The 27,979-nt window shown below is 45.7% G+C and overlaps 1 protein-coding gene across 1 annotated transcript; it reads right to left on the bottom strand.

Annotated features, from left to right (window-relative positions):
• Positions 1-166: 166 nt before the first annotated feature.
• ppp1r16a (protein phosphatase 1, regulatory subunit 16A) lies at positions 167-8,831 on the bottom strand. The gene is made up of 10 exons (XM_036522360.1): positions 8,439-8,831; positions 6,974-7,044; positions 5,128-5,273; positions 3,859-3,962; positions 3,395-3,519; positions 2,878-3,003; positions 2,509-2,584; positions 1,950-2,079; positions 1,164-1,326; positions 167-695 (listed from the first exon to the last, which is right to left on the bottom strand). Exons 1-10 carry the CDS (start codon positions 8,686-8,688, stop codon positions 198-200), a joined length of 1,689 nt encoding a protein of 562 aa, XP_036378253.1. The 5' UTR covers positions 8,689-8,831; the 3' UTR covers positions 167-197.
• Positions 8,832-27,979: the final 19,148 nt, after the last annotated feature.

The raw sequence follows: 27,979 nt of genomic DNA, 5'->3' as shown, positions 1-27,979 counted from the left end.
CACACCTTTGAGTGTGAGTGAGTGTGTGTGTGTGTGTGTGTGTGTGTGTGTGTGTGTATGTGTGTGTGCGAAAGAGAGAGGTTTTATACTCACACCAGTTTGTGTTACTGTGCACATGTGTACGTGTATGTGAGAGAGGGTTTATAGTCACACCACTCTATGCATGTGCGTGTGTGTGTGTGTGTGAGATTGTGCAGTTACATGAGCCCACAGCAGGGCTCCTTGTTATTGGAGGACTCCTCGTCCGGTGCCCTCAGCTTCAGCAGCGGCGGGTCTCCGCTGGCGGGGGTGAAGTAGACCGTGCTGGGGGCGGCGGCCTCACCCGCATCGGGCGTGTCCTGAGGGGCTGGGGGCGGGGACTCGGGAGGGGCGGGCTCCTCCTCGGTGGGCGGTGGCAGGGGCGGGGGAGGGGCGGGGTGTTTGTGGAGCTTGGCGGCGGCCCGCTGCCGCTTCAGGTCGGCCAGGGTGTGGTGGGACTTCTCCCGGGTCATGCTGTCCGCCCCCTCCCCCTCCCCGGCTGCGGGGGCCAGCTGGTAGGAGGCGCTGCGGTCCATGCGGCCGCCCCCGCGGGGCTCCCCCGGCACCATGGAGGACATGGAGGACAGCGGCGTCGCCCCGTTCCCCAGGGTGGAGTCCCTCTTCCTCTCAGCACCATCCTCCTCATCCTGCCGCGCCCACGCACCTGACCCTGCGGCCTGAGAGAGAGAAAAGGAAAGAGACAGAGGGAGGGATTAAAGAGGGGGAGGGGGAGAGAGAGAGAGAGAGAGAGAGAGAGAGAGAGAGAGAGAGAGAGAGAGAGAGAGAGTGTAAGAGAAAGATGGAGGGAGACAGAGAGGGAGGGGGGGAGAGAAAGACAGAGAGAGAGAGGGAGAAGAGGAGGGAGCGGGAGAGAGGGGGAGAAAGAGAGGGAGGGGAAGAGAGAGATAGAGGAAGAGAAGAGGAGAAGGTGACGTTAGTGAGGGACAGGGAAAGAAAGGGAGGGAAAGTGAAAGAGGGAGAGAAGGAGGGACAGAGAAAGGGAGTGAGGGAGGCGTGTGAAACCATCGCTCTAGTGTTGTGTCTTAGTATCAGTGCTTCTAATTCATCGTGCCTTACTAAGACACACAGAGAGTGTGACACACACAGCCATGCCAAGCCAACTATCCCTCTGTGTCTCAGCTCACCGCGGAGGCGTGCTGGTTGAGCTCTGCGTCCGTCTGTCTGTCCTCATCGTCATCCTGAGGGTCCGGCTGCCGCCCGCGCTCCTGCCACACCATGGCCTCCTTGTGGTGCTCTCGGCGGTACAGGCTGGAGCGCTCGTTCACGCTCACGCGCCGCACTACCTTCCTGCGCCAGCAGAGGGCGAGAGAGAGCCATCAGCCCGGCAGGCTGAACAGGGTGGCCCTGTGCCGCTGTGTGCCTCTAACCAAACCACAGTGCCTTACTCCACCCTCAACATAACTCCTTCCTCACTCTTAGTTTTCCTATCCATCTCGCAATGTGCACCTGCAGTCTTCCCTTCCTTTCACTCCTTCCCCATCTGTCAATTCCTCCATTTCTGAGTCTCCCCATTCTTACTCTACTTCTCTTTCCTCCCCTGTTTCTCCGTCATTCTCTCTCCATCACCCTAATGATGTTCGTGCTCCTCTTTTTCATCCCTTCCTCCATTCCTTCCTTTAATCCCCATCTCTCCATTTTCCAGTCTCTCCCTTTCCCTCCTTCTACCATCCTCTCCTACCTCTGTCTTTCTGTGCCTCAGTCCCCCTCCTTCTCCCTCCCTCGGTTTCTATTCCCACATCTTGTTCCCCCTTCTGTTCTGCGCCCTTTCCTACTCTCCTCTCTTCCTTTTCTCTTTCTCCCTCTCTCCCTTCCTCCCCCTCTCCCTTCCTCCCCCTCTCTCCCCTTTCTTTCCACGCTTCTCCCCCTCTCTGTCTCTCTTCCCTTGCCCTCTCTCGTTCCCGGCCTCTCACCCTCTGCTGCTGGTGCTGGAGGCTCTCCTTTGCAGGGTGCCCTTGTGTCTGTCCTGGCTCTTCATGATGGCGTCGTGTTTGTGTTTGAGGTCCAGCAGTTTGGCCCTCACCTCCTCATCTGCGCACACATCTGCCGGGACAGACGTTACAAGAACGCCAATGCAATACAATACAAATAAGCAAAATTATGTCAACATGTCAACCTCCATCAGATTCACTAATCTAAGTCACACTGACGACACAGAATGGACGGTGATGAGAATGAGACATTGTAGAAGGGCTGACCATATTTGATTTAAAGGTTCTCTAGGTAATGAGTCTCAGATATGAAACACCGCGGCATCAGTCAGTGAGTCTCAGATATTGAAGGATCTCTGGATTCGTGAATCTAAAATGTAAAGCACCTCTGCGACAGTGATTCACAGATCTAAAGTTTCCTTGGGTCAGTGATTCTCAGATCTAAAGCCCCTCTAGGTCAGCGAGTCTCCGATGCAAAACCCCTCAGAATCAGCAAGCCTAAGTCTCAATCTCCCTCAGTCAGGCAGAAGCCAGAACTCACCCAGTGGCGTCTCCTCCAAGACCGACTTGGCGTTAAGATTCGCTCCATGTGCCACAAGCAGCTCTACCATCTGGATCTGAAACAGGAAAACAGAAAATGTCAGCTCAGAGCCTGAGGGAAAAAAAGCATCAAGAGTCAATTCCAACAAGTATTGTTATTGTCACAAGTATTGTTACAATCTACAGCAATTCTACAGCACTCAGTTAGTGTGACTATAACAGAGGAGCCACCAGCAGAGGTGCAGGGTGTAGGTGTGCGCTTTATGAGTAAAAGGGAGTATGTTTACATTTGTTTTCAACTGAATCTGTACACTCATCACAGTCAAGTCTGTGCATTATTTCTGAAAGTCCATGGGGGTGCAATACCCACCTGTCCCCAGCAGGCGGCAGCGTGAAGCGGTGTCCAGCCATCGCTGTCCTTCTCCTCTACCTTTGCCCGCTGTTCCAGGAGCAGCTCACCCACAATCTGGTACCCATTGGCCGCAGCGATGTGAAGCTGCAAACCAGGTCGGCAGAGAGGAGGAGAACGTGAGGGAGGGCAATGCGTGTCACGTCGGTGAGCTGCTTTTCAAAGAGGGGCTCCATGGCAACGAGCCCCGTCACATCACTTCACAGCTCTTGAGTGCAGCATCCCCATCCCACCTCAGACAGGTTCTTCACTGGCTGCATAGCCGGTGGCTAGAAAGTACATTGCAGTCTCAAGTGGCACAGACACACGCATGCATGCACGCACACACACCCATATACTTATACACTCATACACTCTCTCTGTCTCACACACAGACACACACACACATTCAGACTCACACTCTCAACCTCTCTCCCTCTCTGTCTTGCTCCTTCTCTCTCTGCCCCCCTCTGTCTCTCTCTCTATCTCTCCCTCTCACCAGAGTAGTTCCTTGGTCGTCCTGGGCGTTCAGGTCCGCCCCGCTCTGAATCAGCGCCTGGACGTCTGCCAGCATCTCCATCTCTTTGGCCCCTCTGCACTCGTCAATACGCTCCTGCGTTATACCTACACAGAGAAAGACCCGGTTATCCCAGAGCTCAGAGGGCAAGGTATACTTACTCAGGATGACAGTTACAACTGCACTATATCTCCGCAGAGAGTTATACCTGCACAGAGAGTGAGTCATATCTGCTTAAAGAGAGCTATACCTACAGAGAAAGAGTTATAACTACAATATTCCTACACAGAAAGATATACACCTGCATCATACCCGCACAGAGTTATACCTGCACAGGGAGCTATACCAACAGAGAGGGAGTTATACCTACACAGTGAGAGTGTTACAGCTGGACACAGACAAACACTTGTGCAAACAAACAACCTGTGTATTTAACTTAAACTAACCCTGTTCTGCCATGACCATCTCGATAAGCTCCAGCGTGGCCTCATCTTCACACAGGTCATAGGGCATGTTCCCATCTGCGTTGACCGCCAGCAGGTCGGCGCCACTGAGCACACGCACAGAGGGGAGTAACACGTGTCAGCCATACCCCAGTCAAAGCCACCGTCAGTGTCAACACAACTGGAAGAGCCCGCCCTGCATCACCAGCAGAGCCAGCGGCCTGGTGCATAACACGACAGCTGTGGGTTACCTGGCCTTTGACTCCACCTACACCCGCAGGTTTCTCCCAGTCAGGCCAACAGGGTTCTCAGTTACCTCATAACACCTTTACCTGATTCACCTGTAGTGTTTCAAAGGAGGTGTGCAGTTAAAAACACCTGAGTGCCCGGGCTAAGGAATGCCAGTTCACCTGGAACAGCAGCCAGCAGATTAAAGAGAATTTGCCTTTCGTCCTATTGAGCTGCCACTGAGACAAACAGCCTATTCTGAGAAATGTACTGTATCCGTGTACATACAAAAACTATTACCCACTCAGATAAGGCTTTAGCGGAGGCCCAGATCCTTAGAATGCAGCTCATTTACATTGCTAAAGAGACACAGAGACTGCATTCAAAGCAGGATGCTTTCCACTGATACCCACTTCTCCTGTTCCGCGATTCCGATGATCGCGTGTGTGAAACACAGATGCCCCCATAGATAAGCGGGTATACATTTTCATAATGCGTTCAGACCACAGCTTGTGTTACTACAGCGTACGGACTGTGTGTAGGAAGGCGTTAGGGAATGCGCTGAGCAATACTTGTATTAGGCATTCCTTAATCACGCAAGAAAGCACCTTAGCAAACCACAGTGAGCATGGTAATCTTGAAAGACCTTAATCGTGTAACGTGAGCTCAGTGAAAGTGTTATTTACAACCCCAAGACATTCCAAGAAAAAAAAGACTTTATTTAAAAACTTTTGTGTTTTACACACGATCAGAATCATGGAATAGAGGAAGTGAATATCAGTGCAAAATATCCTGCTTTGAATGTGGTCTCTGTGCCTCTTTAGCAATGTAAATGAGCTGCACTCTAAGGATTTGGACTTCTAGAAAAGACATATCTACAGATGACTTTTTTCCCCCCAAACATAGCGCAAAATATGGCAGTCGTCCAACCTTCTGTTATATCTACACACGCTTCCTGCAAAATAGAGCTACTATACTGTGGCAGTGACAGAGTGTGTGTTCAGTTAGACTTGACAGGGAGCAGGCGGCCCGACGGGTACTCACGACTGTACGAGGAGCTGCACCAGCCCGGTGTGGCCACAGGTGGCAGCGGCGTGCAGAGGGGTCCACAGCTCACTGTCGCAGGCGTTGACGCTCGCACCCGCGTCCAGCAGGCAGCGGACAATCTCCACGAAGTCATCTATGCAGCACTGAGGCGGGGAGACACAGACACCACACTCAATCAGGCCAACGAGACCACTGCATATCACAGTAACGACTAACAAAACTAAACACAGACGCCGCACACAATGAGACCACCGAGGCCACTGTAAAGTACAGCAAAGACTGAAGAGACGCGGGGCGAAACCACTGAGACCACTGCATATCACAGTAACGACTAACAAAACTAAACACAGACGCCGCACACAATGAGACCACCGAGGCCACTGTAAAGTACAGCAAAGACTGAACAGACGCGGGGCGAAACCACTGAGACCACTGCATATCACAGGCACGATTAACATAGCTGAAGACAGACAACACACGCAATGAGATCACTGAGCCCACTGCAAAGTACAGGCATGATTTAAACAGCTGATGACCATGACTGTGGGACAACAAAGATTCATTATGGCTGTAGTGAACTATGTAAGCAAGAGGCCTGAGAGGAACAATACAAGCCACTCAATACGCCAACAGACAATGAAGATAGGAGAAGGCAACCCATGGCCACTTAAGCAAATTGCTGTTAGATTAGAATAAACAAAAGTAACTCACTACTGTCCCTTATGGATACTCAAGCACAGCAGAGATGCATCTCCAACTTATACCTCTAACTTTTCCTTTGTAGTTTTAGATGATCATGTCATTATATTATGTAGTGACAAACAGTATATCAGTTACAGCAGCTTCATACTACACCCACATTTGCTGCAAAATGTCTGAAATCAGACACAGATGCTGAGAAACACACCAGGCAAAACTCAAAGAAATAAACAAACAGCTGACACATCCATCTAACCATGCACCCTGAGGAAAATGCACACACAGACTGCTAAGTGTAGGTGAGGCACATACATTATATACACATACACACACAAACAGACGCACCCAGCCTTGACACACTGAGACCCCTATTTTGCACACAAGCAGAATTAGCATCTCAACTGTGGCCATTGTTTGCACAAACGTTTGGCTTTGTTCTCAGACGGAAAGGCAGCAGCCGTAAAGACAGCTGCAGTGTCCGTTTCTTCATCTGCGTTTAACATGGCCGTATCAGCACTGAGAGACATTACATTATTGGCATTTATAGCAGACTCTCGTATCCAGAGCGATTTATGTAAGTAACAATTCTTACATGTTATCCATTTATACAGCTAAATATTTACTGAGGCTTAATTAACACTGCCCAAGGGTACAGTAGCAGTGGCCCAGCGGGGAATCGAACCAGCAACCTTTCAGTTACTAGCTCTGTTCTTTACAACTATGCTACACTGCCACCCTACACATCCCGGCTCAGCCTACCCAGTCTGTAAAACCAGGCTGCTGTGCCAAGGCACAGGGAGCGCTAATCCAGCGAGCAGCGAGCAGGAATTCCGGAACTTTCTCAAGGGTCTCGGCCTGCGCTGGGTTTACGTCTGGCCTCCCGAGAGAAACAATGTGGAGCACACAGAGTGTTTACACACACTGCGACAGGAGAACGGAGACGCAGACAAAACGCCGACAGCAGAGCACAGCTGGAGCACGGCCGCACGGACAGAAAGAGGAGCGTGCGTGCAGTTCTGCTGCTGTGTGTGTGTGTCTGATACAGCCTGTTGTAAGGTGGTGTGTTTGTATACAGATAGCTCTGTGTGTGTGTGTCTGTGTCTGTGTGTGTGTGTGTGTGTAAACAGTGCTGTATCATATCTACCTGGTGCAGGGCTGTGAGGCCATCTTCATTGAAAAGATCTGGACTCACTCCACTGTTCAGAAGCTCTCTCACTGCAGAACGAGACACAGGAGGCCTGTTACCCAGCACCCTGTTGGGCCAGCCCCAGAACTGCTCATCACCGTAAGAGGGGAGAGGGCCCGTTACGGCAAAACACAATGTCTGAAACCACATAATCAACCTGTACACGATCACAGTGTGTGAGGATAAATGCAAAATACTGAAGATGTTTAAATATCCATAGCATTAAAAGTATCAACAGCATTTGTGAAACAGCATCAAAGTTCAGTATGCAGCTAGATGTGAAGAGCAAGTCTGAGATATGTCAGTGCAAAACAGTGCCCATTTCCTCAGCAGTCATTATCATTGCACATTTTCACTTTCACTTCACACCGGGTCTGGCTTATATAAGCTGGACATGCACGAGAGCCTCTTAGGTAAAGTACCATGCTTAAAGATACAGTCGCTTTGTGTCACTGTGGCTTCCTGGATGTTCCAGACATGGTCATCTCAACGTGCCCACAACTGCCCTGATTACCACATTACATTCATTTAATGTCTGCAGTGCTTCTGCAGTTGAACCACAAACTATCACCATATTACAACTGCTTAGCAGACATTTTTCCCTCAGACAGACTTATTAGAACTGCACATATTACCCATTTATACATGTGGGTATTCACTGTAGCAAGTATTACTGTGTTAATTTCCTTGCCATGGGGTACAACAGCAGTGCCCCACCTGGGAACAGAACCAGCAAACTTTGGGTTATAAGCCCTGCTCTTTACCACCATACAACTGTCCATCACTATTTCTAATAGAAGTTCTGCAGCTGAACCTTAAGAGTTACAGTGGCAAAAAAAGTGCAACAAGCACACTGGAAACTAGTGTAGTTTGCATTTAACCCTAACAATGGCGACTTAGTAAATTCCACTCTTCATGGGTGCTATGGAGCTGGCGAACTGAATGAATGCGCATTTGCATATCTTCTTGGTTTACTGGGAATAAAGCTACTTATTACCATATTTCCTCTGAAACCGTCATTGGAATCCTCGGGACAAAGAAGCAGGTAAAGCCAGTGGAAATTTATTGGTTATTTATACACATGGACTATATATACTGTGCACACATCTCAGGGCAATACAGGTTCTGCTCTCTGCGTCTCCCTGCTACTGGAAAATACGATGTGAGACTACGTGTAACTGTGAAGAAGGCAAAAGTCTGTTCTGACTTAAGTGTTACTGACTGAGAACGCATCAAGTGTAAATTAAGTTCATCCTTAAGCCTTTCTGCAAACATGAACACAGAACAGCATCAAAGGCAGTTATTGCAGGTCAAATCGATAAGGTTCTTCAGTGTTTCAACTCTGCTGTGTATAGTGACAGACACTCTACCAGGAATACTTAAACAGTGCCCTGTGTGTATACTGTACACATCTTGGCCTCACCTTCCTCCAGGTCGTTGCGGGCAGCAGCCTCCAGCAGGGTAATGTTGTCGGGGAAGGCCACCCTGCGGGTCCTGCCGCCCTTCTTGCCGCCCTTCGCCCCCGCCTTGTTGCCCCGGGCACCCTCCTTCTCCATCTGTGCCCAGCCCTTCAGCTGCTGGGCGCGCCGCTTCTGGGCGTGCTTGAGCCGTTCGGTGGCGGTAAGGCGCCCCACGGTCGCCATCTCTGCTAGCAGCTCCGCGTGGTCCGCCATGACACCCCCGCTCGACCCGCGCCTGAACCCCGCGTCCCTCCCTCTCTGCCGCTCTCAGCCGTTATTCTTTGGTTCTGACGCAATCCTGCTCGCTTCCTCACTGCCCACACATCCCTGGAGTGACAGCGAGGGCCCGGCTGGCCCGGTCGTCTTGGTTCCGAAGGAGCAGCGGGTGGGAGGTCCAGCAGGGGGCGCAAGCGGTGCTGTAACAGGGCCTGCTGGAGAGAGGCCACAGGGCAGCCGTGCCTGGCCAACTCGCTCAGTCTCTCTGTGGGAACTTTCCCAACTGTGACAAATCCAGGTAGATTGGCCTTTTGACAGAATTCAGTCAACCCAGCAAATGAGGCCAGGATGGTGAGTACTCCCAAGACCCAAAGGCACAATTGTACAAACACTTTCACATACAAACTCTCACACTCTCACTCTCACTCCCACACAAACACACACACACACACACACACAAGCTACCTTACCACACACAGTTCTCCCCCATCTTTCCTTAAGTGCGTATGACTGTTCTGTATGACCCCAGTGTATCAAGTATAAGCAAGGAAGTACAAAGAACACTTCCAGTTTGGTTGGAACCTCAGATCCTTAAGGCATGCCTTGCTACACCAATATCCACCCAGCGCAAAGCCATCTGACCTGAAGAGTCTTCCTCAGCTGTTAATTCCATGGCCGTTCTGTGGAGGCACTGTTCCAGTGTTGCAGAATCAGACAGTGCTAGCTTCCTGCTCTTATTGGCAGCGTGGATGGGGCTGCTTCAAATCCATGGCATCTGATTGGTGTGGACTGAAAAGGGGCAACCGGGGCAGCCTGATCATACTGTCTTCAACCCTGCCGTAACTATGGAGCGCTGCCAACCCGAGAGTCGGAGAGGAACCCCTCAGGACTCAAAGGAGAGCAGAATTAGGGCAGGACAGTGACACATTCAGCACCATGGGGGTGAAAGTCAAACATGGTCAAACGACGGCTCACATCTTTAATCTAAAAAAAGAACACACAAAGCTTACTGGTCAGCGAAGAGGAAGTGACCCAGAATTCAAGCAGCTGTGAGACACAAAGGCCAAGAGGCAGCCGCTGTAAGAAGCGGAGGCAGGATCAGGAGGCGTCGAATGCAGCGAGTGCGGCGGCGCCAGGCGTCGGGGCGACCCTCCCGCGCCTCAGGCGGGTCTGCCCTGGTGGACACCGTGGGAGACGGTGCTGCGCGGGCGGGAGGAGAGAGCAGGAGGTCACGTGATCTTACGGATCCACTGCGCACACCTGCTCTCCATGACCGCGCTCCAAACCGCACACGGCCGCTCTGTCTGTGATGTCTCTTCCTCCGGGTTTGCTGGCCAAGGCCTGAGTGTCTGCGACTCCAAAGGGAAACCTGCATATGAGAGAGAGGCAGAGACAGAGAGAGAAAGAGAGACAGGAGAAGGAAAGAGAGAATGAAAGAGAGAGGGAGACAGAGAAACAGAGAAGGAGAGAGAATGACAGAGAGAGAGGGGGAGAGAGAATGAAAGAGTGAATTGTAATGTGGATATTAACACTTTCGCGCGTACAGTCACACCGGTGTGATTCGCCGTCTAGTGCGTACAGTCAAACCAATGTGATTAGAACACTAGATTGGAAAAAATTTAGCTAATGTTAGCTTTGAGGAAACAGTGATTTAACGTTAAAAAGTACAGCATATGCGGCAGTGAAAACTATGAGAAGCTTAATAACGCTAATGAAAACATAAACCATGTAACGACACACACGCATTACATAGCATAAAATAAGTTAGGAGCAAAAGGGTTAATAGAGATAAGTATAATAGATATTATTGTAGAAATTATAATGTAGATAATAATCAGAAAAATTAATCAATTTAGCACTGGTTGTAACAAATAAGGTTTTATATATGTGTGTGTGTATGTGTGTGTGTATGTGTGTGTGTGTATGTGTGTGTGTGTGCGCACATGTGTGCGTGCTCTTTTACGGCCGTACTTAATCATTTGTGATTATTTGCTTTCGTGTTGCTGCTTTGGCAACACAGTTTCTTTCTCCTGCAAATAAAACACCTTTGAGTTTATATTCGAATTTGAGTGAGAGATATTGCCTTTCTTCTGTATGAGAGGGCACTGGGGTGATAGCACTGACTCAGGAACCGTGCTCTAAAACCCAGTGCCCCCACCCCCACACAAAAATTTGAAAGGCAATACCAAACAAAACAGCCACTGCCCAATGTATCCTTTCAAATACAGTCGTCAGGTCCAACAAAAAGCTGCCACCAAAAAGATGAATCAAACAAATATTTCTTCATCATGTGGCTGGTGTTTCACTATTTATATAGACTCAAGGAAGTGTAAGTAGAATGAACTAGGATGAACTAACCACAGACAGCTGCCCAACACAGTACTACACTATGTGTGTTTACGTGCGTTCGTACATACATATACATACACACATACATCTGCAAACAAGACACAAGTAGTGTCCCAGAAAGAAACTGAGCCAGCAACCTGCTACTGCATGTGTGTGCATGCCTGTTTGTGCATATTGTGTGTATGTGCATGTGTGCGCATCCATGCCAGTTTGTAAGTGTGTGTGTTTGTACATGTGTATGTGCATACATGTGCATGCATGCCTGTTGTTGCTGTATGTGTGTATGTGCGTGCATCTGTGCATGCTTGTTTGCATATACGTAGGTATGTGCACTAGTACACGCATGCATGTGGAGTGAGAGAGAGAGCAGGGCACGGTTCCAGCGGCCGCAGCGCACGGCTCTCATCTCACAGCACCTAGCTGAGCGTGTGTGACACCCCCTCCCCACCCCCGCGTCCCCCCCCTTGCCCGAAAGTGGAATTCAAGAGCCGAAACCAGAGACGGGCTGCTTTCATTAATGATTGACACCCCAGCGGCACCTCTGCAGCGAGCCGGCCTTGCGGCCACGCCCGGCGGCCGATGGCGTGCGGAGGGTGTCCGCACACCGTAGCGCCAGGGAGAGGCCGCGGGGAATGCCACCTCCCCCATCTCCGCGTGTTTAAAAAAAAAAAAAAAAAAACAATCAAAAAAAACCAGGAGCACACCCGTGTCTCCCGTCCTCCGGGGCCCTCTCCCTGACCATCCAGGCGAATCTCTCTCTCGCCGTTCTTTCCAGGCAACTCATCCATTATTTAGCCGGCTTGTGAGCTGGGAGGGAAGGTCAACTAGATGCGGCCGCATCTGCGCTGGCAATATCTTTAACGAGCCTCTCTCTGCCGCGGGGAGCAGGGGCAGGACTCACAGGCCCTGATCCTCTGGCCCTACCAAACACCTTCCCAGAGTTTCTCAATTAAATTGGTTATTGACTTACTTTCCCCCCTGTACAATAAAGATGGATGGATTTCAAGCAAAATGAGCATGTTAAATTATCACTGCCATGCGACCTACAGCTTTTGAGAGAGGGCCCTCATTGTGGTTTGTAATGTACAATAGGGGTTTTTGTGCCATGAGGAAATTGACCAACAAACACTAATACAAAGTGGGAGAAAAACATGTTTGGTACTAGATACTTCTGTTTGAATTCACTTAAGATTCCACGTCAGAGCAGGAAGAATGCATAATCTTGCCAAATTGGTTTGCTTCTGTGGTATTTAACGCTACTGAAGCAAGCCACACTGACTCAAGCTCATTTCAGTCACACATTCACACTGAAACAGGAAAACCACGTCACGTTACCTCACAACAAAGAAATATCTGCTGCTCCAAGCTAAAGGTAATGACGAGCACCCCCTGAGTGCACTTTGACTCCCAGTGACGCTACAGTTTCATGCTATATTTAACATTAGGCTACATTCTCCTTTGTCAGCATCCACAATGTAAGGATTTCCTTACTGAGTCAGCAAAGGTCACACACTGGAACTGCTAAAAGTAAGCAAGGACACATCTTAATCACCAACTGAAAACAGAGGTGAACACATTTTTTGCATTACTTAGCATAGATTAATAGATAATTGACTAAACATGTATATATACAGACACACACACACACACACACACACACACACACACACACACAGCTGCCCCGTATATTTGTGTGCCATAGACATATAGAATTAGATATATTAAACACATAAATATGCTGAGATAGATTTATATGAATATGTACATACTGTAGACATAAGTCACAAGGGTCATCTATTTTAACATGATTTAGGTTTACATTTAAAGGTAATTTGGAGTGGAAAATGAGGGAGGCATGGCCCACAGTAACCCTCCTACTCTGCTTTTCTGCCACAGTGCACCACAAAGAAAAGGAGCCCCTGTTGAGTCGCACTAAGGAGATTTGGAGGCAGGGGAGGGCTTTGGGGACAGGGAGAGGTGCCGTTCCTCAACCCCCCCCACCCCCCGGTCAGGCGGTACCCCCAAGGGATCGTGACGGAAGCGTCGGGCCGCGAACAAAAAGGCACTGAACGCAACCGCGAATAAATCCCACAGAAACCTTTCGCTCACGTATCGCCGCTGGTTAAGGGGTCACATGACGCACATCTGAGCGAAGAAAAGTGCTTTTCAAAGCTTCTCAAGAAGTGGGCTGTCAGTCCAGTAAGTGATGAAGGGTGGCTGAGCTGATTAGGCTGCTGTTTACCTTTAATGAAAGGCTCAGTTCCAGGGATCTGTAGAAGACTGTATATGTGATTAAGTAGCTCTCAATCACGTACTTCTTTGTACTTGTATGTAGAGGAGCCATTAGTCTTGGCATGTTAAATATGATGTTCTGCTGTAAAGTTAGTATTATCGACATCATTACTGTCCAATCAAGACTGTTTTAGGCTTACCCTCGAAATACTCACTTGACAGCAGAAGTCAATATCCTATATGCAGCTTTCTAAAATATACACTCAATTATGTGCAAAATATTTTAAAGCTGAAACTAATCCACTGGACCAAGCTATGGCTGAGTATTCAATGCTACTGCACTCAAGATGATGTACAAGATACACTAACAGGGAAGGGAATATCTATAACCCCTATAGATGAAGACATGCTTGGCAGCTGGATTTTGAGGGTTTTAAGGTATGAGACACTGCAATGTGAGCACAACTGAAGTATTTGTGATTCGTATTTTTCTATTTTTTCCCCCCAGGTGTCAATCATAGCTCCAATATCAACCCAAAACCAGTCATGGATTTGAGAGCGAGGCTATTGGTAAAGTCTGATGCAATCAGCAATGTCAGCTTAAAATGTAGCCTGCTCTGCTGTAGACTGTTTTCATGTGACAGAGATACCTGACCAACGTACGGCCATAAAATCAGCCCCATCTGTGTGCCAGCCTCTTCCAGTGCGTGCACAGCACCATGTGACCAGACACTGCAACGATCGTGCGCGCACACACACACACACACACACACGCCCATAACCGTCTCTGCAACGAACGGCTGCCGTTATGAGCGTGCATCTGTGCCCGAGTGCACGCCCAGGCGCGTCAGGACCTGCACCTGCATTCGTGCTCAAATAATTACACATGCAGCCCCTCCCAGTATAGATTTATTGGTCCCCGTCGCTCCCTCTCTCGCGCTCGCTGTAAAACGTGCTCTATCTCAAACACTTTCTCATTACGAACACTGTCTTCCACTCTCTGTTGTTGTCATCTGTGATTGAGAAGTCGCATCCCTAAGCAGGAAAAAATATTGCAATAAAGGAAATAGCTAACATATTTCTTTGATGAGTGCTCTTTTCCAAACAGCTGAAGACGTTCACCCCGCAGGTCACAGACAGCATTTTAATTTTCTCTTTCATTACGTTGTGCTGTTCTGGCTGGTTCCAGTTTGCTCCGTGACTGCACCCACTGCAGCCTGAACGAAGTCTAACCTGTGAACATGGACAGTGGTGAAAATGATTGCCTGTATTTTCATATACACAGTATCTATGTTACTGTAATGGGAACTTAGAATGTCATAGCTCTGCAGGTCCTTAAAATGACTCAGTTTAAAGCCTTTCTTTAAAGGTGATGTAATGTCATTTTTCACATTATTAAAAGAAAATGAGAAAAAAGAAAACAAAATGATAAACATTTGAACTAGGGTTGGGTACCGAAACTCGGTATCTACCGGACCGAATCACAATGCAGATTTCGGTCCCTCATTTGGTAGCCACTTAAATGCCTGCCCTGAGTTGTCGATTGAAATATTTGCCCTCTGGTGCTCCGAAACGGACGTTACAGTACTGTAACTGTTATTTAGTGCTAAATTATTGTAGTTGGGTTAGGTTTTATTTATTATGTGAATTTGTTATGTAAATTTGTTGTGTTTCGTATTTGTTTATATTTATATATTTAAGTATACTTTAAACTGTTATCAGTTAACCCTTTTGCACGTACAGTGACACTGGTGCGATTAGCCGTTTAGCGCATATGCTAAAACCGGTGCGATGAGAACACTAGATTGGAAAAATTCTAGCTAATTTTAGCTTTGAGGAAACAGCAATTTAAGTTTTAAAAATATAGCAAATGCTAACTGAAAACTATGATAAGCTTAATAACGCTGATGAAAACATAATGAAACATGTAATGTAACACGCGCGATACATAGCATAAAAATAAGTTACGTGTGAAAGGGTTAATATATTGTTCAATTTCAAGTTCAAATTTGCCTTTGCCTTATGACATGAAATTCGACACCGTGCAGTTACTTCCTTTGTGACATCACAAAGACCCGGTTAATGAGACAGCAGTCAAGGTGATGTCACTCTAACCAACAGTCAGGAAATTATAATTATATATATATATATTATAATTAACAGTTAGGAAATTAAGTTTTTTGTACTGTAAAGACCACATGAGTATTTCAAGCTTTTATTCACCTTAGAAGGTAGTCGCTGACATTCTTCACAGTAGTTGCACTTTAAACAAACAGCTGACTGAGACCTAGAATGGCACTTTATTTTACAAGATAGAGACACAACACCTGCAACCTGTAAATCAGCGTTTCCCAAACCTCTCCTGGAGGACCCCTTGTCCTGCATGTTTTAGCTCTCTCCCTGCTCCAACACGTTTGATTTAAATGATCAGTTTGTTATTAAGCAGCTTCAGGAGTTCATAACTAGTTGATCATTTGAATCAGCTGTGTTGGAGCAGGGAGAGATCTAAAACATGCAGGACAAGGGGTCCTCCAGGAGAGGTTTGAGAAACGCTGCTGTAAATCAATACCTGAGTCTGAAATACACAGACCACATTGATCGCTCAGTCACAGATGCTGAATTGCTGATCCATGATCTACTTTCTGTAAGTACAATGTCAGCAGTCATATCTTCGCTCATAACTGCAGCATGGGGCCTTACAGGTTTATATTTATGACAGAGTAAATTACACAACTACAGATAACACCCTTCCACTTCTGTGGCAAGCAGGTAACAGGCGGTGCCACAAAGTGAACTTTGACCCATTGCGCACAGACCTACCCGACCAATGGCTCACTGGAAGGTCAAGGCAGTTGAACCTCCAGTCAGCACAATACACTGGGCAAAGTGACCGGGCAATATTTTAAGCCCTTTAGTTTTTAAAACAGACAAATCTTTTGTTTAATGACTCAAGAAACATCACAGTATCCAGTTCTCTCTCAAACAAAGTACACAATTTCAACAGATCAGTCCATGTAGACTCAACAAAACCTCAACCCTCTGAATATGTATACTACTCTGTCCATCTTGTTCCAAAACTCGTGTGGACATAGCACAGCCATGGTTTTTCATTCTTTACCACACTAATATTATCATCCAAGTCAATAATATTGACCTTCTAAACACACAAACTGCTCCTTCCACAGAGCTCCTGATGGTAACGGGTATGACAGAAAGAGTTAGCCATCCATATTCTAACAGAGGATGAGAGGAGAGATTTAGTGGTACAAAAATACAGCATGGTGTACAGTTCACCACAGAGCATATGTATTACACAACAGACATTCCCCAGCTATACGGAAAGGCCTACTCCACTGTACTCAAATTCAAGTGAATTTGGCAGTAAACAGACCACACCAGCCACGGGAGCATTTGGCCGCAGCACTAAAACAACAAGTTTAGTTTTTAAATTGTTACAATGAACTTGTATGAGGAATTCCAGTATTCAGTATTAAGCTCATTCATAAATGCTGTTCTGGAAATATATTAAAATAGCAGTTTCCAAATGATCTCGCCTGACTAATTTTCCACTGCTGCTGGTAAGAGGGGATGTGTGAGTGAACATAAAAGCAGGCAAAGTGATGTGTTATGATTCGCCCTGCCAGCTCAGCTTGAGTACAGGTACACTGCTGTATGTTGTGTGGGCCAACACCTTAAAGGCAGAACAATGTAGCACACTGTTCCTCAGTCCACAGTATAGCACACAGCTGTACAGTCCTCGTATCCACCCAGTACCACACACACAAACACACAGCTCTCTGCATACATATATATACACACACACACACACACACACACAAACACACACACACACCTCCTAAACCAGAGCCAGAAATTACATTTCAGACTCGAACCGAGACCAAAAAAGCACTATGACCCCACCCACAACTCACAAATTATAATGTACAGAGCAGTACATGAAGGCACGTTTTCTATAAATAGAGCTTTGAAAAAGAGGGAGCTCAGAGAAAATAACGATAATTTACTCGACCTGCACACTGGGCGGGAGGTATGTCCTCAGCTTGTCTGAAGAGACGTTTTTCCCCTTTCTCAGCTGATACCCTTTATCCTGGGGGACTTTGCTCTGCTTCCCTTTCACACAATAGGCATCTATGAAGCAGGGCCACCATATTAATTCAAGCTAAGCGCATTGCTCAGAGTACAACGGACGCCGCGGCTCACATCAGCGCAAATCTCCCCACCAACACCTCGAAGGCCACCGCCGCTAAACAGCGCGATCTGCGTCGGCTAGCTTCCTGCGGCTAACCGAGGACCGGACTGCAGAGGAGTTGTTTTTCGCCTCGGTGCAAATCACCGCGATGGGACGCGCTAACAGTAGGCCGCTCTGTGAAACAGAAAATCTCATTTTTAAAACAGCCGAGACTTGTTTTCGTCCGGCGAGCTCCGGCTTGTAAAAACAAATGCGCTCACTTGTTTATAAGGGGCGTGCTTGTGTGCTACTTCGGAAAAAAACGGCTGTCACGGATAAGTTCACGTGCAGGTTGGCCAAAAGAGCTAACAAGGCTCGGTGTGTCTGGACATTTGCGATTGCCTACGATGCTCTGCGTCCAGCAATCTGCAGATCTAAACCGGAGAGACTGAAGCGACTGGGCCGGTAGATGGAGAAAAAAATCATGCAGGCCGCGGTTTGGTGATTGTTGGCCAGGCCGCATGATGCAGACCTTTCTATTCATAGTATTCATGTTCCGGTGTGTGCATAGGGCCACATTACAATCTATAAAGCTTCCCGTTTCAGAAACCGCAAAGCCCTATTCAAAAGACGCAGCGCAACATGTGGCTTTGATCATTCTGTAATCAAATGCAGAAAAAAAAAGAAGGGAAACAAACAAGTGACCGTCACAGCATTGTGACAACGCTGACTCAACGTAGGGCGGGGGTGGCGGAGAGGGGGTTATCCTGCCACTTGAATCCCTGCCCAGTGGCCTAATCTCCTGACGAATATTTGCAAAGCTCATTCCCCCCGGGCTTTGAAATGGGTTAGCGGACAATTAAAACACAAAGCCGAGAGAGTGACCCAGCTGAAACGGGTGGGCCGGCTAAGCCCGGTCATGTGCAGTGCGGCCATTAGCTGCGAGAGGAGCACACGCACTGGGGTGTTCGAGAAGGAGAGGGGGGGGGGGGGGGGGGGGAGTGGGAGGAGAGGGGAGGGGGGGGGGTGGGGAGAGAGAGAAAGGGATGGAGAAAGAGAGACAGAGCAAAGTGAGAAGATGGAAAAAGAGCATAGAGGAACAAGAACTGAGAAGTTTGGAAAGTATGGCAGAATACAGTGAGACAGAGGGATGGAGAGAGAGACAAGGGTAGGAAGACAGAGAGCAAAGTGGGGAGAAGGAGAAAGAGAGGAAAGGAACAGGGAAGGAGAGAGAAGTTTGGAGAGAGGGAGGCAGATGAACATGGCAGAATAAAGTGAGGGAAACACAGAGGGAGAGAGAGACAGGCATAACTGCACTGTGGGTCTCTCCCACCAAGGTGGAGGATCCCTCATAGTACAGAGCTACACAAATTCATACCATGACCTACTCACAAATAGCCTAAAAAGAATTTGATCCAGTCAGCAAAGGGGAGACATATTTCTCTTTCTGGGTTTTTTATAGAAATGCATGAAACTGATCAACCAGTTCATTGTCCAGGAAAGTGCTCTGAGAGCAACAGACAAGCTCAGCAGGGACACAGGGAAACAAACGCGCGCACACACACACACACACACACACACACACACACACACACACACACACACACACACACACACACACACACACACACTCAGAGGGAAGCATGATGTGGGTTGATCCTGAGACAGACATCTGCCAAGTGCACTTCTGCTAGCAAACCAACGCAGCACTTGACAAGCTGAGCACATGTGCTCGACACATAACACAAAGCCCAGAGCTCACGCTCTTAATCACGGACTCAGCTCTCATACACACAGCACACTATTTGACCCGCACGGCTGCCTCAGACCTCGCAGAATGAAAGAGCGCTGCTTGCCAGAGACACATCGCAGACAGGCCATCTGTATTATTCTAACCTGAGAACCCCCCACTCACTCACAAAGGTGTCTCACCCTTCAAGGCAGACCAGAGAGAGAACTGGACAATTCAGGCAAAATTGCAAGACAACAGAAATGTAGGCTATAAAATGTAGGTTGATATGCAAAGACCCATAAACTCCCCACTCCGCTTGGGCATATGAATCCCAGAATTGTTTAGTCAGGTGAATATTTCACACCACTGTGAAATTTCCCTGTTTTTCCTTGGCTAATTCCATGTCAAAGTTCCTATTAAAGGCCTTCTGGGCTGGCACTGGAAAGTCTGCGTGATTCTGTTTGGAGAAGAAACTGTTCAGTTCAGGTCTGTTTTTTTTCCCCCATGCCATAACATCACGACAGTTAAAAATTAAAGGTCAGAAAACTGGCCTAACAGACACCATGCCCATCTCATTTTAGCGTGTCAGCAAGGCTTCACGCGGCCAGTGCTCTCGATCAGCCAACTGGTGGGCTACAGCAGGTAGAAATCACACAGTACAGGAGAACTGACCATGCCGCCCGCAATGGTGTTGCAATGGAGCCCAGCAATCTGCTTAATCAGAGATAGCAAGCAACCACGTGCACTACGGTTGTGTGACTGCGATTACTATAACCTCTACTTCAACTTGGGACTTCTGTGGAGAGAGAAAAAATGGCTCGTCTTATCTAAGAGTAACAGTTATAACTACTGGGGGAAACTGAAGCAACAATGGCACACCACACCCAAATTTTCTGTGCAAGAGGTATAAAGCAATTCTCGAACAAAATGTAGTAACAAGGATTAAAATTATATTTAAGACTGCTCTTAGCACGCAACCAGATCACCTCCTCCTTGTGAAAACACCTCCAGAACTTACTTTACAAAAGTGTACATGTTTGTTCAGGATTTTAACAAATCTCAGCAAAGAAACTGATAACCAGAAACTGGTTTCAACCTGATGTCCCAAAGATATTCAAATGAGAGGAAAGTGACAATGAAATATATAAAATGGAGAAAATAACCATAGAACAATAAATCAGGAACACCTATTTCAGAGCAAACGGACACAGTGGGATTGTTTTACATGGCACGAGTAGTGCCTCTGTACTCTGTGCAGTACCACCATGATCATTCACTTTCAAAAATACATATGCCAAGTAACAAGAAATCACTTTAGTATATCTCATGACCTGTACTTTCCACCATAGCACTGTTCATTTTCACTCCCACCTCATAAATATGCTTACCAAAACAGCATGTTCACAACGACTGCAGCTTCTTTTCACAGCAGTAATGTTTGTAGTCCTGTTTAATCTGATTTCTCTCAGTCTACAAATATGTGAGTCATAAACCACGATACATTTTTTTGATACGGTCTTGTCCAATGTTTCGAGTTTCAGATGGAATAATCTATCTCACAAAACCTGGAATACGATAAGTGGCAACGAGCAAAAGAGGCAATAAGAGGGGAAAGTAGGCACAATATATTTACCAAACCTGTTTATACCAGAATGCCACATCATCGAGCTATCTTGCTGGCTAATGTACATACAGACAGCTCAATATACACCACTGCCCCTTTTCCACCAAAGAGAACATATCCAGAAAGCAAGCTAACGAGCTAGCTAAGTTCACCTGTTGCACGTAGCTGGCGAGATGGTTGCAAGTGTACACGTGAAGCATTCTCTTATAACTTTTAAGCTTAAGATTAATACACTTACCAAATGCTTATCTGGTCCGTTTTCTGGACCAAAATCCATGCATTATGTCTATTAATTCTGGCGAAATGTCTAATTTTGCTACGTAAGCGCACTCCTCCAGAGTTGGCTAGCTAGTTAACAGATGCTAGCTTGCTACAGTAGCTTGTATCACTAACTACCTAGTTTTGTCAGGTTATTACTCTGTGCACCTGCCGTTATAGAACAAGCGACAAAATACACAGAAATGAACTTTGTATGAAAACATCTTCAGGTTCACGGGCTTTTTCCGAACAATACTAGTTGGTTCGCAAATGTTTGTTACTTTTTTCCACTTAAGCGTGTGCGGTTTTGGAGAAACACAGCAAACAGCATAGCTAGCTAGCTGTAGCAAGCTGTTTGTCACTGACTACAGCGAATTACCTAGCGTGTGCCAATTCATTAGCTAGCCAGCTACTTAGCCAGATAGCTAGGCTTTGCTCCACGAAGTCTTGGCGTTGTGTTCTTTGGAGCGCACACCTCGATCGTGAACAGCAAAAAATTAAAACTTGTCCACACTGAAGCGTGTGTGCCTTACCTGTTGAATCAACCGAGCGTGAGAGCAAACTGGCCGCTCACATCCGTGTTATCCGTCCTGTCTAATGCCTCCCGATTCGCGATCAGCTGCTCTCTATCCACCTCGTTACCCCTCGGGGGAAATGCTTCTCCATAACAACCGCCGCACTTCTTTCCGGATGAATTTTCTGACGACATCAAATAGCGACCCACTAGGTGGCGACAATGCGCAACAGTTTCCTTTTGACAGTCTACAAGTTTATACTTAAAATAAGTAAAAGTTCCAGATTCATATACCAAGTTCTTAACATATCTTGAACTTGTCTTCATGGTTTAGTTAGATGTCTCTGTGGCTGTGAAATCACTAGTTAAGTTTAGATGTACCGATATATATTTTAGATATTTTCATCAAGTGGAATAACGCTATAGCTGACAAAACAATTACCCCTTCCCACGCCACACATTGTGTGTTCTCATACGTCGCAACTTTGTAAACTGGACACCGTAAATGCGCATGGCAATAAGTATTCTTTCTCACTTTGGGTTCCTCAGATGAATGTGACTTGCGAATGAACAAGGGGAGCCATCCGTCTTTTGAGAAAGATTTGTTATCTGAGAAGAGAAATGAAACAGACTCGGTGTGCAGGTGAGGTGCGGTGTGTTATCTTTCGGTGCGTGTGTGGAGAGAGCGCCTATGACCAACTGGTGTCTCTTCAAGGCGATATAATTCCGCTTGCAGCTGCTACTGTTGTAGCGCGATGCGGACCTAGGATGACTTCTGTCTCGACCACAACAGACTGCAGCCCTCATCATCACCGGAAATAGAATTTAGAATTCTAGGAATGTCCAGGAAACCTGCATTAATTGTTTACACGTGGACTGATTTCTGTTAAAATAGCACCCACGAAAACTATCCATAATCCATCTTCTTTGTGCTCCAGCTCCTGGCGTACGGATAAAAACAGAAAGATAGGTGAATATTAGGAGAATATTAGACCACTGTGTTCACCTGTACTGCCATTATATTAACCATCGGTGTTACTCACCCTGCGCTGTATATTGTGTACTGTATATAGGGATGGTAGTGTAGCATAGTGGTAAGGAGCAGGGCTTGTAGACAAAAAGTTGGTGGTTTGATTCCCTGAAGGGGCACTGCTGCTGTACCCTGGGGCAAGGTACTTAATTCACAAGTGCCTCAATAAATGTCCAGCTGTATAAAGGGATAACATGTAAAAATTGTAACATACATCAGTTGATCTGGATAAGAGCAACTGCTGAATGACAATAATGTAATGTATATTGTTTTTAACTGGCTGCTATTTCTATGCCAGCTAATCCCCTTGCCTAACTAACATATTTAGGATGACATTTGGCTATTTACCAATGTCCCCATGCTATTTACCATTTACTTGGTGGTAGTATTTATAGGGCTTTTTGAAAATTTCAAGGGACTGCTGTCAAAATACAGTATATAGCCCATCTAATCCAGCTGGCTAACCACAGTGAGCCTTATATGGAGTTAATTGAACTGAAATATTTGCATGCATTGACTTTATATATCAGCTGAACAATACAGACCAAATACATTCTACATTCAAATTTATGTTTTTTAGAAAAATAAACATGCTCTATAGTTGTGGGTGAAGCAACTGACAACAGATTCAAAATTGTAAACCTACGGAAGTGATAGTGAGATCAGTCTGGTGATGTTACCAACCTTGCAGTTCAGTGTCCCTAAACTGATACAATATACATGTACAATTGTTTTTTTTTTTTACTGTTAATATTATTTCCATGGCATTAACATATTTTGATACCATCAGTTCATTGTAGGTCTGTCAGTTTAATCATGTAAATTATTTCATGTTCTCAGTTTTTTTCAATAAACATGCCAAAACTGAGTAATTTATATCCATTTACCATAGCTCTCATTGCCCAAGGCTCAGAAATGTGTTTCACCAATAAGTGAGTTCAAGGTGCTTTTGCAAAATGAAGTTGCTTTAAGCAAACCCTTCAAAAAGAAAGATTTAATGTTTCAGAATATTAGTGACAAAAGAGTTGGAGCTGAAGACTTGATGTTTCCATTCAAAAGGTGTGACCAACATGTCACAACGCTTCCCATGTTTTTCAAGGTCACCCCAAACCCCTAAAACACATTGTCCTTTTTCTGCCCTGACGAACTCATATTCAAACACAGTTTCATGTTAATCAGCTTCATCAATGATGGCAACGGTTTAAAAAAATACACAGATAACCACAATGTCAGAAATCTATTGAAATCTGGACACATTTTTGGAACTTGTAGACATGGATGAGGTGTCTGAAAATGAGTGAGGCATTTGGCAGTTTAACACAGGTCACTCTCATTGTGTTCTGCTCAGCCACCCTTGTTTGAAGTGGAGGATTGCTTTCGCTGGCTGTGCATGTCTTTCATAGATCAGAAGTCAATCAGGATGCAGTGAATGTCAGCCTGAGCTAATCTTCTCCAGAGACAAAGATGGGCACTCTCAGCAGGACCCAGCTTCTCATCTCAGACTCTTCTTGTCACTCCTATGGGCTCAGGGAAGCTTACAGGATTAGGGCAAACAATGTCAGCCCGACTGGAGAATTCTGAAGTTTTCCCTGTCTTACAACTCTCTTTAAGATGCTCCCATTCCCACTGTTCATTAAGCACAGAACCTGCTGTGGTCGATTAATAAGCCAACCAAAGAAACAAGCTGTGTAGACTGCGTCACGTAGGCTGCTAAAGGGAAATGCTAAAACTCACTAAGCTGTAAGTTTTTTGTAGATTCTTCCTTAACTTACGTGGACCATCTGACATACTTTGCCACCAGAAAGTATTGTATATACAGATGTATTTATTTTTGCATCCACATAAATCATAGAAGCATCTTATTGACACATTGTCTTGTCTTACATGTTTTTTTTTCATTGTGGAAGCTGTTGTTGATGGGTAGTATCCCAGATGACCAACAAGTGAACAAGCACTGTTTTCACATACAACACCCATTGCTGTAACTGCAGACCACCTTGAACCAAAACTGCAGAAACCCACTAAACTCTTACTGTTTAGTGTGATGACTTTCCACCTCTCTTTGTGTGTTCTTGCAGTCAGACTGAGGATATCTCCCAGAGGAACATTATTATTCGTATATCTGTCATGATTTGCCAATGTGTCACCAATTCTCAATGAATTTTTTAAAGCTTCTCATAGCCACAGTAGATGAATGTGTGCTGTTTCATGGGGTGTTTGTGGAAATTATTATGGGAAAGAATTTGTCAAAGATGCTCACTGAAATCCATTTCCAAACAATTTATACACTTTACCTTATCTGACTAAAATACATGAATTGTTTGAACTTAAATGTTCAGTCTGATATATTTATAGTGTGCTGTGTTTTTTATTCATTTCTCCAGTTAATTATAAATAAGTATTACAATTTGTGCTTTCTATGTCCAGACTTGTCTGTGTGAATGTGAGCGGTCCAGGGAGGCTCACTATATATGCCTAAACATGCCTGAGAATGTATCAACTCCTCACTTGATCCACGTTTTAATGAATATTTTTTAATTAGCCTATTATTTTTCATACTTTAAAAACAAAATCATGTCATGCTGCAAAGGACAAATTAGAGGGTTTATTGTTTCGCCTGAATATTTAGTCACTCATTTTCATAATCTGAACTACATGATTTTTTTAAGAAAGCACACTCTCCCCAGAGTGGTCGGAAGTCCACCAATCAGAGGCAGAGGTCGCAATCAAGAAGAAGTGATTACAACGGAATTCAGGTGAAAAGGTCATCAGTGTTCGACCACACCTGCTGTACTCTCGCTATGACACTTTCTGATACCATACTGCAGCCAAATCACAGTTATATCGCTTCGGTTGGGCAATTTGGAGTCATCGCGAACTTATCAGAATAGGTAAGCACCGCATGTCACAAAAGTCTCAAAAGTAGCAACGTGATTATCTTAAGTTGTGTTAATTCGTTTGCAATTAATGCGAGTTTCTGAGTTCGTTTTAGATGTAGACTGAACTACCAGTCGGTCGTAGTTTTATAATAATTTGCCGTGTTTTTAAAAATTATTTTATTTTATTTTATATATTTTATGTTGTCCCCAGTAGTTAGAGGTCCTAATTGATGGACTTGGTGGCCAAAGCGTGTTTTAAAGGTTCAGCAAGCGTATGTTCAAAACGATATTATAGCTTGGACCTCTATAAACATCATAGGTGAATAGCTTTCACAGAATACAGATACTTCCACCTGTTTGTATTTGTTCTTATACGACCGGTTCCGCTTAATTCAGTCTCGTAAATTAACACCCAATACTGATCAAATAACTTTAAATAAAGACCGGTACCACGAACTGGACATATTTAAAAACCTGTCCAGTCGTAAAGTATCGAATGCATTAATAAGCATGTAGACGATATCAGTAACAGTTTGGTTTCATAGTGTCACTTGGGTCCGACATGCAGTCCTCATTAGCTACATTCTCACCACAAGTGATAATGAACACGACTTTTCCCCCGGAGGAAAAGTTGCATGAAGATGAATTCCTTTTCTTGTACAGATAATTTGAGTGGTTTATTGTTAGATTGGTGGGCGCCATCTTAATGCTGATACGGAGAAGTCCAAATGATATCTGCTGACGATATAGGCTACCGCGTCCAGTTTTCGACATTTTCCCAACTGCCGCAGTTCGAGTTGTTGGTGCACCATCAAACTGGTGCGACAGAACTGGCAAATGCCGCTATTGTTGCACAGTTTTCCAGTACACAGTACAAACACTCAACGCAAGATGATTACCCGAAGATTGCAAAGTGGGGATGGCGTGTTTGTCGCTCAACAGCAGTCGATACAATAAAACAATACGGGTAGTGTTGAACCGACCATTGTGTTGCCTCATATGTAAAAGAGCACCCCGGGACGAGACATCGATAGCTGACTCCAAAGAAATCCCCCCTAATCCAACTTGTTTTCACTGTCTTGCTGAGAAGCATGGACAAGGGCATTAACACTACATTAACTTGCACAAAGGCAGCGCTCCATTCCCAGAAAGTTATCACCCACAGTAACGACGTATCACTGCAGGTTCCCTTCTAACCGAAAACATGTCAAAAAAGATGTCAAACAACCCAAGCCAGTGCATGTCCTAAAAGTGTGACCATCCATGATCGTTAAAGCGCCCTTGGGACGCCTTTATTTTTGTGTAAAACTACATAATTCCGTGCAGTTTAAAGACTATAAAACCTCACACTGTGAATTGTAAATGTGTACGTAAATGTAAGTAGTGGCATAAGTGATGTTTCGAATAGGAATATCATACGACTGACATCGCAAATAAACGCGTCTGCAGATCTAGTTTAAGATATTTAAAAACCTCCACGAGCATCCTGTCACGCAACAACTTCTGTAAATGCGGACATTTTAATTGTTTTATATCTATCTTCAAATTTTGACATGAAGTGATCTTTCTCATGACATGTTAGTTGTATGTTTAGCCGTTCCAGTCAGTATATCAAAGTGTTTATTTTCGGAATTTGTGAACAATTCACTCATTCAGCCTTAAGATAATTGCATATTGGAGAGTGTTTGGTTACTGATATTTCATCAGCCGCGAACGTATCTTCAAACCGAGAGTGCTAATCTCTTGCGTGCTGTAGAGCTGGGTTTGTATATTAGCAATTCAATGTATATTGCCTGACATAAAGAAGTTGTGGATTGAATGTAAAACCGGCCCCATATTCTTTGCGGTTAATTTTTTTAACATCGAGAATCTTAACTCTTAACCCCTCCCCTTTATTTATTTTTTTTCTATGGAACGTTCCTCAAACACCCTCTTCTCCAGAAATCGCTCTGCTCTGGCGTCTGAAGCCAGCGATACTGGAATATCACAGCACTTATCTGTGGTTACTGTAAGCAGACTCCAACAATGTGGGGGAAAAGGGGGGGGGGTGTTGACCTATCGGTGTCACCCTTCCCCACACTTTAGGGGGAGGGGAATCAAAATACATTTTTTAGAAGAATTCACAGAGTTGAAAGTCTTCAGTTTAATCATCACATGTTACTATTCTGTCCACGACGTTGACAAAATAAAAGCTGTGAGATAGATGGGGTTGTGTATATTTGTCAGAGAGCTATTTACAGATTTACAGCGTTTCCCACACATACAAACGTCCCCAGCCCCCCGGGGCGATCAGTCATTCTGCCCACAGATAGCGCTCCATTCTCTCCTCGATTACGCTGCGGGATTTACATGGAACTGTTAATTGTTTGCTCTTCAAATAGAGTCGGCTGGAGCCAGCAGTCTGCCAGCGGTTAAGGACCGGCTCCCTCCTTCTTCCTCCTGTCCGGGCCGAGGTCGCCCAATATACCCCCATTCATCAGC

This window comes from Megalops cyprinoides, chromosome 2 (assembly GCF_013368585.1).
Source record: "Megalops cyprinoides isolate fMegCyp1 chromosome 2, fMegCyp1.pri, whole genome shotgun sequence".
Lineage (NCBI taxonomy): Eukaryota > Metazoa > Chordata > Actinopteri > Elopiformes > Megalopidae > Megalops > Megalops cyprinoides.
Note: the sequence above shows the minus strand (reverse complement) of the source record. Positions and strands in the feature narration are given on the sequence as shown.